This window comes from Aquila chrysaetos, unplaced genomic scaffold, assembly GCF_900496995.4.
Source record: "Aquila chrysaetos chrysaetos unplaced genomic scaffold, bAquChr1.4, whole genome shotgun sequence".
NCBI classification, from domain to species: Eukaryota; Metazoa; Chordata; class Aves; order Accipitriformes; family Accipitridae; genus Aquila; species Aquila chrysaetos.
The window spans coordinates 19,374-36,368 of record NW_024470419.1 but is presented as its reverse complement, the minus strand read 5'-3'; the positions used below and the strand labels follow the sequence as shown (position 1 = coordinate 36,368).

The 16,995-nt window shown below is 61.6% G+C and overlaps 1 protein-coding gene across 11 annotated transcripts; it reads right to left on the bottom strand.

Moving 5' to 3' along the window:
* Window positions 1-298: 298 nt before the first annotated feature.
* Window positions 299-14,352, bottom strand: LOC115338507 (tropomyosin beta chain). Of its 11 annotated transcripts, none has more exons than XM_030007101.2 (9): window positions 14,223-14,352; window positions 13,393-13,518; window positions 7,052-7,185; window positions 5,851-5,968; window positions 5,642-5,712; window positions 5,316-5,391; window positions 4,596-4,658; window positions 3,807-3,876; window positions 299-605 (listed from the first exon to the last, which is right to left on the bottom strand). In XM_030007101.2, exons 1-9 carry the CDS (start codon window positions 14,334-14,336, stop codon window positions 523-525), a joined length of 855 nt encoding a protein of 284 aa, XP_029862961.1. In that variant the 5' UTR covers window positions 14,337-14,352; the 3' UTR covers window positions 299-522. The 11 variants fall into 11 exon arrangements, with proteins under 11 accessions (XP_029862961.1, XP_029862959.1, XP_029862954.1 ...); XM_030007099.2 differs by lacking the exon at window positions 5,316-5,391 and adding an exon at window positions 4,790-4,865 and having other exon boundaries at window positions 14,223-14,351; XM_030007103.2 differs by lacking the exon at window positions 5,316-5,391 and adding an exon at window positions 4,790-4,865 and having other exon boundaries at window positions 489-1,949; window positions 14,223-14,351.
* Window positions 14,353-16,995: the final 2,643 nt, after the last annotated feature.

Sequence of the window (16,995 nt, the reverse complement as noted above, 5' to 3'; positions counted from 1 at the left end):
CACCAGTGACATATCTCTATCACTGTGCACTTGAAGAGAATGGTCAGTTTGGACTGAGCTTGAGACTTGGAGCTTTTCTGTGCATCCCAAGGAGGTGATGAAGACATGGGAACACAGCCCAAACCCATGTGCATTATGGCTCCCAGCCCCCCACGGCCACAGAGGACATCCTTACACTGGCCATACCCACCTCAGACCCAAGACCCTGCAGAGCCTCCTTGTGTGAACTGGGCAGGGAGACCCCCCACACACATCTCCCAGTGCCTGTGCCCACCCGCAAGGACCAAGCACACCTATCCATCTTGTCAAACTGCTTTAATATTTGGACACAAAGACAGGACAGAGCCAGTCAGGCTGTGCACAGACAAGACACCCCTGAGCCATGGTGTAAGGCTGCAGGGCTTCCCTTCCCAATGGGTGTGTGGATTTGGCCAAGATGCAGTTCAGCTGATGACATCCTGAGTGTGCCAATGGGGCGCACATGTGGGGTAGGGAAGAGGGACAGGGGCTCCCCAGGGCAGCTCAGAGGTTGTTCAGCTCCAACAAGGTCTGGTCCAGGACCTGGTGGATGCCCACGTTCTCCTCTTTGGCATTGGCTAGACTCTCTGTGAACACAAGGGACACACAGCCAGTCACACACACGGACACAGCCCAAGCATACCCAGGCACAGCCGGACCCATGCACACCACACCAAGCAGACACAGACACACACACACACACACACACAGAGACAGACATTTCAGTACGACATGAGCCTCCAGCTGCTCAGGGTGTCCCTGCAGAGCAGAGTCCATTCAAGCAGCCCCACCACCAGCAGGGATGAGTCTAGCCACTCCGGGATCTGCCGGGGCAGCCAGGCCGGCCAGGCCAGTCGGTCGGGGCAGGCAGTCCCCACTCTTCAGCATTTCCATCCTCCCATGGCATCCCGTTGCCCATGGCCAGGCCCTCTGCAGCATGGATACTGCTGATGGGTACCCCTCTCCGGCCAGCCACCAGCACGGCCCTGTCTCCCTGCTCTGCCCACAGCACATCCTGCCCCGGGGCATCACCACTGTCCAGCTGTGGGCTCACACACAAACCCTTGGCCAGGAAAAGAGGAGAGCCAGTGCCTGCTGCATGACCCAGCAGTGCTCTGTGAAGAGAGTGAGACAGCAGCCCAGGAAGGCAGGCAGAGAGAACAGCAGAGAGAGAAGGAGCAGAGCTAACAAGGCTGCAGGGATGAGCTCTGCTGGGCAGCCTGCTGCCAAGGCAGCCTCCTCCAGCACTCACTTCCAAACAGCATCCTCCTTCCCTCTAGAGATGAGGATGGGACGAGAGCTCTGCCCACCCAGCCCCATCTCCCAGCGCTCCCGGCCAGGCTCTTCCCCATCCCCTGCCCCAGGTTTGGGGCAATGGGTGCTGCTGGGTCCCCAGCTCCTGTCCCAGCCCTCCCAGCACCCTGCAGAGACCCTGCTCTAAGGGGATCCTCCCTGCATAGTTTGGGGTGACCAGAGTGAGGGGGAAGAGGCTGGCCACCAACTCCTGGGACAAGGGGAGTAAGGCAGCAATACAAGCCACCATATCCCTCTCTGGCGGGGCCAGACTGATGTCGGGGGACAGCCATCACTGCGTGGGCATCCCAGGACATTGCAAAAACCCTCGTTCCTCTCCCAAGAAAAACTGATCAGCTCCAGAGGACTCCCTGTCCCCCCCAAGCAGGGCAGTTACCCCCGGGGGGATAAGCCAAGGCTCCACGCACCGTCTAACCCCAGCAGGGAGTGAGGAGGAGGTCCCAGCCCCGAGCCAGCCTGGCCAAAATGAGGCAGGGAGTGGGGCCGGTGGCAGCCCGGGTGCGGGAGGCTGGGCTGGGGCCGAGAGTTCTCGGCAGCTCAGTTGCTAAATTCGGTAAGGATGACCCGCAGCTTGTTAGTGAGAATGCGGCTTTTCTTGGCCTCCTGCTGGGAGCGCTCTAGAGAAAACGGAGACGTCAGTGCAGCAGAGAAGAGAGAGAAAGGTGAGTTAGTGAAAAGAGACAGCGTTCCCCAAAGCCCTCGCTGGAAATCCTGCTGCTGCCCAGCCAGCAGTGGAGAACAAGCTGGGCCAGCAGGAAGAGGCAGCCGGTCCTGGGGCAGGAACAGGGCTGCAGGTCCATCAATTCAGGGACAGAGTTGTGGGGCAGGGTAGGATGCTGAGGAAGGAGAAGGCAGATGAGGATCAGGGACCTGTTTAGGGCCAGGGATCACTGCTGAAGGGTAGGGTCAGCCCCTTCAGCGTGGGAGGGTGATGCAGGAGAGATACCAGGGCTGAGACTGCTGCTTGTGGGCAATGTCTGGGAGTGGGGACAGGGAATGGATAGGACCAGGTCTAACCCTGATATTTCAGGCCAAAAGAGTCATGGAGAAGGCGGCACAAGATGAGGAAAGCTGTGTCCAAGAGCTGGGGGGGGGGGGGGGGGGTCATCCCCTGGGCAGAGGCACAAAGGGCCCTGTCCCACTCAGCCTGGCAGTGCAGGAGCTGCTCAGGGCTCAGCCACAGCCGTCCCAGGGGTCCCGCAGCCGCAAGCTGCCTGCAACCACCTCCTACCACCCGGCTGCCAGCACCCACATGAGACAGATGAGGGACAGAGCAGCATGAAGAAAACAAAGGAGAAACGGAAGAGAGAAAATGCTTTATTGAGACCAACTCAGTAACCCAGAGGGACAGAACAGAAAAGAAAAAGTCATGAAATGCAAACTGAAGAGTGATGTGCAAAGGACAGAAGGGAGGCAGGGGCGAGGGAGGAGCAGGGGCCTGGGGGCTGCCTGCCTGGGGATGGGCTGCCTGCACAGCTGGACCCCCCCCTCTGTTCCCCAGGCCTAAGCCCTCCTCTCTGTTTTGGCAGTGGAGGTGCTGCTTCCCCTGCATGGGTCCCCCCCACCCTGGGCTCAGCAAGCAGAACCAGGGGGCTTTGCTGGGGGGATGTGGGGGGCAGGTGTCCCCCCAGCACCAGAGCTGTGGGGTCCCTGGTGCTTGTGCTGCCAGGGAGCCGAGGAGGGAGCTAATGAAGCGAAGGGCTCCTGGGCACAGCTCTGTTCCCTACTGGGCGATGCTGGGGAACGGACCTGCAACTGTGTGGGCACCATGCACCCAGCATGTGGGGGTCCTAGGGGCTGCTCCCCTTCCCCGCCAAACACCCCTAAGCACCTACACCTCGTCTCCCCACAAAGAGGGGTATTGCAGGAACACCCCGGGCTGGCTCCTGTCCCAAAGGAGCTGACAGACAGGCGCGGGCTGGGAAGGACAGAGGGGACAGAGCAGGCAGGGAGAGCGGTGTGATGGCTGGGCAGGCAAGCAGCTGAGCTGGGGAGGGGTGAGGCAGGTGGGGGGTGCAGTGATGGTGCCCAGTGGGTGGCTCAGAGGGAGGTGATGTCATTAAGTGCATTGTCCAGCTCCTCGCTGATGGCTTTGTACTTCATCTTCTGCGCATACACTTCGTCTGCAGGCAGGGGGTGGACAGGGGGCAGACGGTGGAGCAAGGTTGGGGGGTGGGCAGCAGGGAGAGAGAGAGAGAGAGAGAGTGGCTGTGAGCAGGGGGGGCGGAGGGCAGCAGGAGCATGTAGACACAACAGGTGGTATGGATGCAGCCCTATTCCCCACCTGAGGGCAGAGCCACAGACCCCAGCAGCTCTGTGCCCCCACACCAGACACCATGGCATCCAGCCTCCCCCCTCCCAGGACACCTGCCCACCCCTTCACCCCAGCCAAGCCCTGTCTGGCCCCACCGGGGGCACATCCTGGCCAGTGCTCCCCGGGAAAGAGGGACATGGGGCCAGTGAGGACATTTTACCTTCTAGATCATCGATGGTTTTCTCCAGCTTCGCCACAGACCGCTCCGCAAACTCTGCCCGGGTCTCAGCCTGCAGGAGTGCAGGGGGGAGAGGGTGAGCTGCGGGGCACAACAGGGACGGCACAGGCTGCACTGCACCCCAAATCTGCCCCGTCTGCATCTCCCACATCCCCCCGCATGAGCCCTCCCCTGGGAAAGGCAAGGGACAAGGGCCCCATGGACCCCCATGCCTTAAACCAGCAGCAGGGGTGAGAGCTTGCCCTCAAAGGAGGCAGCTGGGCAAAGTGCCTCCATGTTGGGCTTCCTGTTTATCCCAACCTGTCCTGACCACCAAAAGCAGAGATGTCATGGGAGCCTACATGCTTCACAGGTTGTGTGTGCAACCAACACTAGACGGATCACCCCAAATTGGACATGGCTTGAAGTTGGTGTGTGCAGGACATGAGCTCCTGCCAGCGCACGTCCTGGGAGCAGGACACCACATGGGGCAGAGGCAAGCTGTGCAGGAGCAGAGCGCAGCATGGGGCTGCAGGATGCACCCCAGTGGGACTGTGCTCCCTGGGGATGCAAACATCAGCCCTCCAGATGGGACAGGGACCCTCTCTGGGGTAGCGGGACCCCATGGGGGCATCCCAGACACAGCCACCTGCCACGCTGCAGGGCTGCAATTTGGGGAAGGGTGAGAACAAGAGCATAACAGGGTCAAAACCCACATGGGATGACAAACTCGTGCCTGCACTGATGCAGTGCCAGCCCCCCTCTTAGGGGTCCCAGCCCCACAGCCCTTACCTCCTTCAGTTTTTCTCCTAGAAGCTTGATTTCCTCCTCGTACTTGTCCTCCTTGGTGGAATACTGCAGAGACAGAGATGGGCACCCATGAGCCCCACAGGACATCTCTGGCCACCCTTTGCCCTGGTGGGGGACCCCAGCACCCCCAGACCCCACGCATTCTGCCCAGCCCCAGCAGCACCTCTGGGTCCTACCTTGTCAGCCTGGGCCTCCAGGGACTTCAAGTTGTTGGTGACAATTTTCAGCTCCTCCTCTAGGTCACCACATTTACTACATCCCAAGCAGGGGCCGCCAGGAGAGGGAGCAGGGCCAAGGGGCAGGTGAGAGGAAGGAGCAGAAAGAGCAGGCATGGGGAAGTAGGAAAGAAAGAGAGAGAACAAGTTGAGAGGAGAAAACTCAGGCAGCACAGGCGGAGAAGGAGCAGAGCCGCTACAAGCGGAAGCTGCCGGAATGCATCCGTTCATCCATTCCTCGTGCCTCCTCGCATGGACACCCCATGCATCGCTGCTGGCTGGGCTCCCACCAGCCCTGCCGAGAAGGAGAGCAGACATGGAGGGATGGAGGAGCATGTCCAGCCTGCACCCACCAGAGAGGGAGGCAAGGGGAGGTCGGTGGCAGAGGCAGAGGTGCAGAGAGGAGAGAGGTGGCTCGCACGGTTCGAGAGACAGCGACAGAGAGAGGGGGGCTGCTGCGCATCACCCCGCGCCCCTGCCCCAGTACCTCTTCCTCTGAGGCAATGAGGGATTTGAGAGTCTGGTCCATGGTCCGCAGCTCTTCTTCCAACTGTCTCACTCGGCTGGGGTGGAAGAGGGGCACCCCGGGGGGGGGGACAGCAGAGAACAGGGTCAAGGATGTGCTGCTGGCAGGCTGGCACCCCCCTGCCCCCAGCCTGCGAGCCCAGGGACCACCCCGACAGCAGAACCTGCTGCTTCCAGGGAGGGACATCCCCATCCCCACACGGACACACAGCTGCCCCCAGCTGCCAGGGACTCAGGGCAAGGGCCACGTGGGACCCCCACATACTGCCCACTGGGAGCTCCACTCACCTCTCCGCCACCTCTGCCCTCTCTTCTGAGCGCTCCAGCTCTCCCTCAAGGACAACCAGCTTGCGGGCAACCTGTCAATGGCAGCAAGGGGCATGTGTCAGCCCCACGCTTGCCCTGGCTTGGGGCACAGGGCTGTGGGGAGGCAGCCCCAGGTGCCGCCAGGGGGGGTCAGCACTGGGGGAAGGGGGTACGCGGAGGCAGGCACGCACCTCCTCATATTTGCGGTCAGCCTCCTCCGCTATGTGTTTTGCCTCTTTCAGCTGCATTTCCTGGAGCTCCATTTTCTCCTCATCTTTCATGGCCCTGTTTTCGATGACCTTCATGCCTCTGAGGAAGGCCCAAGCCAGAAGATGTTACTGCTGTGGGTCGAGGTGGCACCTGCACCTCTCACCCACCCACTGTGCCCTGACCCTGCCATCCTCCAGCTCTGGAGACTTGGGACACTGGCACTTGCTGGCCACCTCACATGGTAGGGTCACACCAGCAGTACCCCAAGGATGCTCCTGCGCACAATTAAAGCAGCGGAGCTAACCCCAAGGCCACCCCAGGGCCATGTCCCAGAGCAAGATGTGGCCATGGTGCCTCTCAACCAGGCAGGTCCTGAACCCATCATCCCGGGGGGTAAAAACATGTGCAGCCCAGGACAAACTGGCTGCAACCTCCACAAAAGCAGCCTGACAAGACCAGCAACCTTTAGGAAATGCTAGAAAACATCCTGTGGCAAAGCCTTTTCCCATTCAGGGGTGATGCTCACAAGTAGGGGGTCACCAAACCCCCACGAATCCCTGCAGCGGGGACTCCTGCAGACTCTTCTCCTCTCGCTCAGATGCTGTTGCTCAAACTGGTCTTTGCCAATGGAGGGAAAAGCTCATGTAACTGTCAGGAATGCCGTGACGTGTCTGGGCATTCCCATACAACCTGAGTGCCCTCGCCTGCACGGCTCCTGCCCAGTAAACCTGCTTGCCATGAGGATGGGGAAACACACTCTGCAGGACTTTTTTTTGAATGAGGCTGGTTCGTTCTCAAAGGTCAACCACAGTTCCCAGGAGCAGAAGTCTCCTCCTAGGCCATTGCTCAGCTCTTGAGCAGAGGAGGCTGCTCTGGGGCAGAAAACAGGCTCTGAGCACCCTCTGGCTTCGGTTACAGCCTGATATTTGTATAAACACCGGATCAAATTTTTTCAGGATTTTATGGGTGCCCTGGAAATTTCAAAGCATGCCAAGAACGCCCATGTCTGGGGGCCTTCTCTGCATTGTGGCTTTGCTCTCTCCCTTCGGGGTCTGCAGGAAAACCAACACAAAGCCCATAAGGTCACTTCAGAGGGATCCCCAAACCCCACTGTGAAACCAAGGGGGCTGCTTGCAATCAATGGTGACCCAATACCACCCCTGCTGTCCCTTCCCATCACACCTCTCGCTCTCATCTGCTGCCTTCTCAGCTTCCTCCAGCTTCTGCAGGGCAGTGGCCAGGCGCTCCTGGGCTCGGTCCAGCTCCTCCTCCACCAGCTGGATACGGCGGTTCAGAGAAGCCACTTCAGCCTCAGCCTAAGGGAGCAGAAACCCCTCAATCACCCCATGTGACATATATATATATCTATATCTAAAAAGCATTTTCAGTGGTTACTTCTGCATTTGCTATCCGTAACACCCCTTGGCACTGTGCAACAAGCCTGGCTGGGGCACGCATCCCATCACCTTTCTATAGGGACAATGGGGCTCTCCATCCCTAGTGCCCTGTTTGACGCTGGCTCCTCCCAGCCACACAACCCCAGCCCAGCCTGTGCAGCCCCTCCACTGCGTCCTCACGCCTCTGGCTTCTGCCTTAGAGAGGGATGAGGCACGTTTGCCAGGGTAGGGTGGCCGGAGTGGCTGCACCATCATGGGGATGGTATTTGGGGTTTGCAGAGCAGTGAGTAAAGGGGGAGGAATGCCCTGTGCGGCTTTGCTCCCAAAAAGGAGATGGGAGCCGCTTGTGGATTTCCTGTTTACGGAGGCGGTGGAGCAAGCCGGGAGCCTCTTCTGCGGGGACCCCTCCAGCCCTGTGCAATGGGGCAGCATGGGACCAGGGCTCCCTGCTTTCCCAGGCTCCCCACGCACAGGGCCAGGAGCCAGGGCCAGCCGGGAGCAGTGGCCCTGGCCCCCACCAGCCCCTTGATGCCTGGCCCCGCACTCTTTCCATTTGGTAAAGGCCTCCTGCCTGCTCCATCGCCACCACTGGGAAACGCTGCCTCAGCAGCTCCTGGCCCTGCTCCCTGCTCTGGGGGGGGGTGTGTGTGGGAAGGGGGACTGCAGGGAATTAAAACCCCAGATGCAAAGAGATGAGCGGCAATGAGACCTTGCTGCGGGGAGCAGCCCCGTGCACCAAGACGCAGGGAGGCATGCACCAACCCAGGGGATAACGTCTCCTGCTTATTCACAGGCTGGAGCAGGCCTGGCTGGCTGCAGCGCCTGGCCCCGGCCAGCCTGGTGCTCCAGCGCCGGGAATGAATGGCCTGGGGGACATTGGCCAAGCAGGGGGACTGTGGGAGCAGCGAGGGGCTGTCACCCTGCGTGGCCCCGCTGAGCACCCGCGGTCCCCCGTGCTGAGCCGGCAGGGTGGGGATGGGCGCAGCTGGCACTGCTCCAAGCAGGGCAGCCTGGCAGTGTGCTGGGTGGGCGGCTAGCCCCATGGCTGGCACAACAGCCACCTCCACCCCATGAACACCCTCTTTCTGGGCTCACCAAGAGCTCATCCCCAGCCAAACCACCCAATGGGGAGTTGGGGCTGGCCCCTGCCAGGGCGATGCTCTGCTTGTGGCACCTGCCTCAGCCTGACAGGAGCTTTTTTCCCAGAGAATCGTCCCCAAAGTGGGTCAGAACTGCCCGGATGGACACTTGGGAACACGAGCTCTCTGGCAGCTCCCAGTGACCGGGGAACCCGATCTGCGGCTGCAGGAAGGGGCCATTTCCTCCGCACACAGCCCGAGTGACAACAGCCCGGGTACCGCACCCAGCTCTGCCGCTCCTGATATGGTGAGGATGTTAAAGGAGTGGGCATAGGAAAAAGAGAGAAAAAACTCACAAGCTCCAACAATAATAAAAAAGCCAAACCAGGAACAAGCTGCAGCTTGGAAATGCTGTCCCACTGCCACAGAGTGGAAATTTTGGTCCATAGCAGTGCAAAGGGGTGGCTTGTCCCCACAAAGGGACATGCTGGAGAGCCAAAGGCTCTGCGGCTGCTGCAGCCCAGACTGCAGAGCCTGCTGGAAGCCAGACAAGAGCCTGGGTGTGGGATTTTTAGCCGTGCACACAGCCAGCCTTCGAGGGAGAGGATCTTTTCCCAGGATCTGCCCGACCCCAAGCAGAGCCAAGGCAGAGCTGGCTGCTGACTGCTCCCCCGTGCCCCACCAGCCGGGGAAGTCCTGGGGAACCCCGCCGCACGGAGCATCCCTAGCAAGACCCATGAAGGATGCAGCTGGAGGAGGCAGCTCAGAGGCAGGGACGCTGCCACGGCACCTGGATGGCAGCGCCTTCCAGCTCCCCCGGGACCTCCCGGCCCTCCGCCCCGGGGGCGGCCAGCCCGGCTACCCGGACGGGACGGGACGGGACGGGACGGGGACGGGGGGGGCGGCCGGGGCCAGCCCACGGGGAAGGATGCCGGCGGCGTTGTCGGAGCCGGTGCGGCATCCCGGGGAGCTGCCGGGGCGCCCCCCTCCCCGGCGGCCCCCCCGCCCTGCGCCTTACCCGCTCCCGGGCCTGCCGCTCGGCATCGGCCTCCCGCTGCAGGTGCTCGGCGCGCTCCTCCGCCTCGTCGGCCACCTGCTGCAGGCTCTGGATCTTTTTCTTGACGGCATCGATCGAGCTGATGCTGGCCATGGCGAGGGGCTGCCGGCGGGGAGGCCGCGCCGCCGAGCCCTTTGTGGGATCCGCCCGGCTCGGGCAGGAAGCGCTCAGGCAGCGGCCGCTCCCGCCGCCCGCCCTGCCTCCATCCCTTCCTGCTCCTCCTCCTCCTCCTGCTGCCACGGACCGACCTGGGCCACCGCTCTCCAGGGCAGGGTGCACGGTGCCCACCCCCGGCAGGGAACAGTCCCCCATCAGGTGTGGGGGGAACAGTCCCCTCCACCCCAAATAGGACATAGTGTGCCCTCCTGGGCAGGACACATGGTCCTTCCCAGGCAGGGGTCACTGCCCCTACCCCCCCGAAGCAAGATACACAGTGGCTTCTGGACAGGGCACACTGTCCCCCCACCCCGGGCAGGGTGTACGGTGCCCCCCCGGCAGATGCACAGTGCCCATGGGCAGGGCACATGGTGCCCCCAGGCAGGGTACATGGCATCCCCTAGGATACAGGGGACAGCCCCCCCAAGGCAGGGCACATAGTCCCCTCCCTGAGCAGGGTGCATGGTGCCCCCGCAGGATACAGGACATAGTCCCCCCCCAAGAAGGGCACATGGTGCCCCCCCAGACAGGGGTGCGCAGTCCTACCAAGCTCCCCCAGAGTGATGGAGAGGAGCCCAGGGAGTCTGGGGGTGCCAGAGCCTGGACCCTGTGAGCCCCCATGGACATGGGAGCAATCCACGGGTGCTCCCCAAGCTCTGCCCCCCACACCCCCTGCTGCAGAGCCAGGGGGGTCATGGAGCAGAGCCCACTCTCAGGCATACCCCCAGGGGACCTGGGGCTGGAGCTGTGGGGCCACAGCCCGGTCCCCTGCAGCCATCCCATTCAGCCCCTTGGCATCTGCTCCCCCAAGTGAGGACCTGGCTGGCAGGCCCACAGAGACCCATGGGGCCCAGGGAGCCCCCTGCACCCCCCCAGCTGCCCTGGGGGCTCTGCCCTAGGGGGGAGGCCAGTTCCTGGCTCCCAACTCTGCATCCTGGCCAGGGCACATGCCCTGATCCATCAGGAAGGGCTGTCGCTGGTGGCACTCAATCCTCCCTTAAGGAGCTCTGACAGCTCCCAGACGGCCCCGGCTGCACTTTACACCTGCCTCCAGGGACACCAATTCCCAGGCTGACCCTGCTGGCTGCCCTCGGCTCCAGGACCAGGGGTCCTGGGGGGGGGACCCGACCACACTGCCGGCAGAGCCCTGCAACCCCATATCCCCTTGCTAAGCGGCAGTGGAAGAGGCAGCGCTGCAGATCCCCTGGGAGCATGTGGCCTCGGGCTTGGCCCCAGTCCTGGCCGGTCCTGCACCACTCCCAGCCCGACACCTGGGTGCCGCGAGTGCTCCCAGGCCGGCACACGAGGCCTGGAGCAGAAAGCGGGGTCCCCGCCAGCAAAGGGGCAGGGGTGAGCTGGCTGCAGGCAGGAAGGGGGTAGGTTGGGGGGCAGCTGCCTGGCCGGGCTGGGTGCCTCCCACCCAGGGATGCAGTCACTTCCCAGCAGAGCCCCGTTCCCTCCCACCGGCTCGGGGAATCGCCAAATAAGAGAAAAGTCTCGGCCGGGGAGAGCAACCGGGGCGGGAACTTGGGTGAAGCCTTTGGGAACTGCAGAGGTGGCCAGGGACAGGCCACCGGCTGGGGACATGCGGGGGGGCTGGAGGGGGCTGCTCTGGCTAAACCCACTGTCCCAGCTGCACCGTGTCCAGCAGCCCCTGGCAGCATCCTGCCGTGGGCCCCACAGGCTGTCCCTCCTGGGGACAAGGAGGTGGAGGGGCCACGGTGGCCTGGCAGAGCTGCCGGGAAGGGGCTGCCAGCACCGTAGGGCTGCCAATCTGGGGTCAGGCGCTCCCCGGTCTGTGCCACCATCTGATCCCCCTCCAAGTGCCTGGGGAGGTTGCATTTGCACCTCTTAGTGCAGTCCTGTGGGCTTTGTGCGCTGCCACCCCATGCCAGAGGCAGGGCAATGCTGGAGCAGGGGGAGATTTATTCTTTTAAGGGATTTGTTGATATTTTTTGCCGAGAGCAGGAGCTTGCCTGGATTGCTGTGGTGGGCCCTGTCCTGGCCAAGGGATGGGGACGCTCCGTGCTCACAGGCACATGTTGTCCTGGCAGCCAAGGGGAGCACGGGGGTCTCCAGGGAGGCAGGAGGGTGGGCTCCAGGGGTCTACCCTGTGCTTCCTCTGCCAGAGCTGGGAGCAGTGCTGCGCCTTGTCCTGGGGAGGAGGTAACACCAGCCCTGGCACTTAGTGCTGTTGGCACATTCAGGTCCCTGGTGCGGGGACTTGGTGACTCCCAGTGCCCCACACACGGCACAGCCCGTCCAGACTTCGGCATGGACCCAGGGTGGCTGTGCTGGTGACAGGCTCCCAGCCCTGCCCGCAACACCCACCTGCAGCCAGCCTGCCCTCCCTGACACTGCAGGAGTGCTCCTTCTCCATGCCTCCCTATCCAGCCCTTCCCTGGAGGGGTTGGTGGCTCCCATCTCCCATATCTGCTGGGACAGGACTCTCCTTGCCGAAGCCCACAGACTTGCCAAGCCACTGTGGACCAAGAGCATGGCAATGTACCCTCCCTGCCCAGGACGGCATCGCACGGCCTGCTGCCAGCAGCAAACTGCTCCACACCTTGCGGCCGATGTCTGCCCTGTGCCACCATTTGCTCCTTCCTCCAAGCTCCTCACCGGGGACATCCCGTCCACGCTCAGCCAGATCCCACACCAAGCTTGCCCTGTCCCACACCAGCATGGATCCAGTCAGACCAGTACAGGCCCCCACTACACACGGCAGCTGTCCTGCCCAGCTTGACATGTCTGCCCCACGCCAGGATAAATGTGCCCTTCCAGAGGATTTTTGATGTTTTAACTACTTGGTTTAGTATCTAACTAAACTGGGGCAGGTCTGTACGGTCAGCAAACAAGGCTGGGGAGCCCCCCAGCTGCTCCCCGGGGGCTCCGGGCCACCCCAGGGACTTGTGCTGCTGCTGCTCATCCTTGTCTGCTCACCCCTGTCCTTGGTGGCTGCCTCAGAGATTTGATGCATCTCCCCCATTTAGCTCCATAAACCAGCTGGGATTGAATTTTTTGTTCTCAGTCCTAAAAAGCCTGGCCATGCCCTGCTGGCTGCAGTCCAGCCGGCTCCCCTTTAGCTTCTCCTCCAGTTTCCAGGGTTAGTTTTCATCAAAGAAGGGCTGGCTATCAAAAGGAGGATTTATTTATAGGGTGTCAAATACCCTGTGTGGCACCACAGGTCATTATACCCTGTTCTCGAGCAGCTCTGTGGACGCACACAGCTGTTCCACCCTTCATCCTGGCCAGGCACAAGCTAATTTCAACACTTTCCTAACATCTCCCTGGTGGGATCATTTCCCAGGAGAAACATCAGTCATGGCACTAAATAAAACTCTTCCTGGCCTTGCCCTTCCCAGGGTACAGGGTGGCACATTGGACCCCAAAATGACTGAGCCCCCCCCCCGCACCCCAAGCATCCTTCCTCAGTCAGCTCTTTTTCCATTTCTCTGCTCTTTGCTTTCGTGCCAGTTTAGCAAGCGCCACAGACTTTTTTTCTACAAGCATCATGGAGGCATGTGCCCAGGGACTGGTGACATAGCTCGGGACACTCGTCCCAGTTAGCTTTGGGGAGCCAGGCAGGCGGCTGCCCACGAAGCTCCAGAGCGGACCAAGTGGTGCCTGCTGCAGCCTGCCTGGCCCCCACACCCTGAGCGGGATCCGGACGGTCCCTGCCCTGCATCTCAGCCGGGTTCAGTGTCAGCATTGCAGGAATGGGATCCTGACAGTCTTCCCCATGGATGCTTTCCATATAAGGCCCCCCTCTTCCTTCACCCCCCCGAGGTCCAGCGCCAGCGCAGGGGAGGAGTTGCTGACACGCCTACGTACGTCTGTAGCTTTCTTCTCCGCCTGCTCCAGCTTCTCCTGGGCCTCCTTGACAGACTCAGAGTACTTCTCCACCTCATCCTCTGTGCCCTTCAGCTTCTTCTGCAGGCCCTGCTGTTCCTCCTCCAGCTGGAGAAGGGACGGAGGGCAGGTGTCAGGGGGGATGGCAGTGCCTGCAAGGCTGGGGAGGGGATGGCCATCCTCCTCCTGGGGTGGCCAAGGCTGGGGGCACAGCAGGAGCATGCAGACATGCTTACTCTGTCAACTTTGGGGCCACACATCCTCGGGGAGCCCTTGGTTCCCAGGGCCAGAGCAGCCCCCAGCATCCCTGAGCCCAGCAGGGGTAAGGGGGTGGTGGGCTCCCTCCCTGTGCAAGGGACTGGAGAGGTTCCAACTGGGGGACACAGCTCCAGGGGGCACCAAGAAGGTTCCCATCTCTGTGGCTGGGGTGGGAATACACTGTCCCCAAGGGTCTCCCCAGCAGAGGGATAGGGAGGTGGCACTGTGATATCCCACCGAGACATGGCATGTTTGGGGGGGGACTGATGTGAGTGGTCAGGGGCAACAGGCTGGAGTGCTGGTCCCTGGGGATGGGCACCCAGCAGGGTGAGGTCCCCAGGTACAGGCACCCAGTGGAGTGAGATCCCAAGGGCTGGGCACCCCTAGAGCTGGGATCCACAGGCTGGACACCCAGTGGGGCAAGGTCCCCAGGGCAGAACACCCCTAGGACAGGGGTCCCCAGGCTGGACACCCAGTAGGATGGGATCCTCGGGGCTGGACACCCTTAAGGCAGGGGTCCCTGGGCAATGCTGGGGGGTCTGTGGGACACCCACCTGCTTGCAGCGGTCCTCTGCCTGCTTCTTGTCGGCCTCCGCCTGCTCGGCACGGTCGATGGCGTTCTCCTTGTCCAGTTTCAGCATCTGCATCTTCTTCTTGATGGCCTCCATGGTGGCGGCGGGGCGCGGAGCACCAGGGGCGGCGGGAGCACCGACACTGCGCCCCCCGCCCCGCTGCGCCGCCTAAGAGCCGGGGAGGGGCCGCGCCGGACGAGGGCCGACCCGGCACCTCCCCCGCCGCCCGCCAGCACCTTTTAGGGACAGGCTCGCCACCGGCCCCGCCGCGCCGAGCGGGACGGGAGGGCGGCACCCCCGGCGGGCGCCACCGCAGCCCCGGCGCCGGGCACCCACGGGGGCACCGGGCGAGGGACACCCCGGGGCAATGCACTAGGGGTACCCCGAGGGCACTGTGCTAGTGACACCCCGGTGGCACTGTGCTAGGGACACCCCAGAGCACTTTGGTAGGGGCGTTTCTAGTGGCAGTTCCCCAGGGACACCCTGGTGGCACTGGGCTAGGGGGACACCCTGTTGCTTCTCACCACTGTGGGAGACATCCCGCAGCTGGCCCTGCACTTGGGACACCCATGGGCTGGCAGTGTGCTGTTACCATGCCCCAGGGACACCACCAGCCTTCCACCCCCAGGGCCTGAGACCTGCTTCTACTCTGGCCAGAGCTGTCCCTGTGCTAGAGGACACCGCAAGGCTGGCACTGTCCTAGGCATGCCCTGTCACTGTACCCTGGGGCCTGGGACCCTGCTTCCTGGCACTGGCTTGGGGGCACCTCAGGGGCTGGCACAGCAATTGGGGGCACCCATGGGCTGGCACTGCAGTCTTGGGGACACTCACAGGCTGATTGCACTTAGGGATGCCCATGGGCTGTGATTGCAGTTGGGGACACCCATAAACTGTGATTGCAATTGGGGACGTCACAGGCTGGCAGTGCACTCAGGGACACCCATGAGTTGTGATTGAGCTTGGGGACAGCGTGGGCTGGCACTGCCCACATGGGGGAAAATCCTCCAGGAGAGAAGTGAGCTGAGCCCCCAACCTCCCTGTCCAGCTCCTGTGTCACAGTGGGACAGGAGGGCCTCTGCTCTGCGCAGGCTCCCTGGCACCCATCTCCCCACTGCCTTGCGCCCTGGTGCCACCGTCCCTGGCACCCACAGGAACACCCAGCCTGTGCACAGTCCATAGCGTGGCATTTCAGGGCGACACAGGGTGCACGGGCAGCCCGCTGCCCTGCTGTCTTTCTGCTCTAAATAAACTATATTCCACAGGCAAAAAAATGCAAACCTTTCAGATCCTGGCTCCTCCAAAACTAACATGCACTTTAATAACACTCATAAGTGCTTCTGGTGAATACCCAGCTGCAGGGAGGGCTCTGGACCGGGGGGGCTGGAAGGAGCTGTCAGAGGGGCTGCAGGAGCTGTGTGGCATGTGAGGAGGCTGGGATGGGGACAGGAGGGGTGCACAGGCTCCCCCAGCCCATCGCCCTGGGACCGCATCCAACCAGCCCTTGCCTGCCACAACTTTTCAGCATCAGTGCTCCAAGCAGAGAGGAGCAAAAAGTTTTTGAGAGCTGGAGAAAGTGGCTTTCTAGGACTGCTCAGCCCTGGGTTGCAGGGGGTATAGGAGGGACAGGAGTAGCCAAGGACCGAGAGGTTGCTGGCACCGTGGAGAAAGCAGCAGAAGAGCCACTGCTGGACTCTGGAGAGCAACTATTAATACTGACGAATTAGGCACATATTTGGACAAGGAGAGTCAGTAACTGCCAGCACATGGCTTCTGAGGGGAGGGGGAAGATGTGTCTCCCGTCATTCCTGTGCGAGGATGGATGGCTTTCTGTGAGATGCTTTGGCTTGGAGCAACTTCATGGGCTCAGTGCTCAGGGGAAAGATGATGATGTGCATGGTGCGAGCAGCCAGGAAGGGCAAGGTAGGGCTTCAGCCCTCGAATGTCCCCCCTGAAGGAGCAGTTCCCCCTTGCTGCCCGCTTCTCTTTGCTTCAGGCATCAGGGTCACATCTGACCAGCACAGCTGGGGCCATCCAGGTGCCTGGGCCCACAAGTCTGCCCTCAAAGCTGTCCTCTGGGGTGGCCTCCAGGACAAGGGGGTGCAGAGGGGTGTGGGTGTGCATTCCTCCCATTGCTGCCCCATGCCCAGCCCTGCTCCAGTGTGCTGGTTTTGGCTGGGACAGAGTTAATTTTTTTCATAGTAGCTAGTATGGGGCCATGTTTTGGATTTGTGCTGGAACCAGTGTTGATAATGCTGAGATGTTTTTGTTATTGCTGAGCAGTGCTTACACAGAGTCAAGGCCTTTTCTGCCTCTCGCACCACCCCACCAGCGAGTAGGCTGGGGGTGCACAAGAAGTTGGGAGGGGACACAGCCAGGACAGCTGAGCCCAACTGACCAAAGGGATATTCCAGACCATATGATGTCATGCTCAGCATATAAAGCTGGGGGAAGGAGAAGGAAGGGGGGACATTCGGAGTTATGGTGTTTGTCTTCCCAAGTAACAGTTACACATGATGGAGCCCTGCTTTCCTGGAGATGGCTGAACACCTGCCTGCTGACAGGAAGTAGCGAATGAATTCCTTGTTTTGCTTTGCTTGTGCGTGGGGCTTTTGCTTTACCTATTAAGCTGTCTTTATCTCAACCCATGAGTTTTCTTTTACCCTTCTGATTCTCCCCCCCATCCCACTCTGGGGGGAGTGAGTGAGCAGCTGTGTGGTGCTTAGTTGCTGGCTGGGGTTAAACTACAACACCTGGG

Bases quoted from the DNA above. Each gene is read 5' to 3' on its own strand.
- LOC115338507 (XM_030007101.2), bottom strand. From the start codon at position 14,336: ATGGAGGCCATCAAGAAGAAGATGCAGATGCTGAAACTGGACAAGGAG. The intron at 13,519-14,222 runs GTGGGTGTCCCA...TCCCTTCTCCAG, and splicing joins CAGAGGACCGCTGCAAGCAG to CTGGAGGAGGAACAGCAGGG. The intron at 5,392-5,641 runs GTGAGTGGAGCT...CTTCCACCCCAG, and splicing joins AGGGCAGAGGTGGCGGAGAG to CCGAGTGAGACAGTTGGAAG.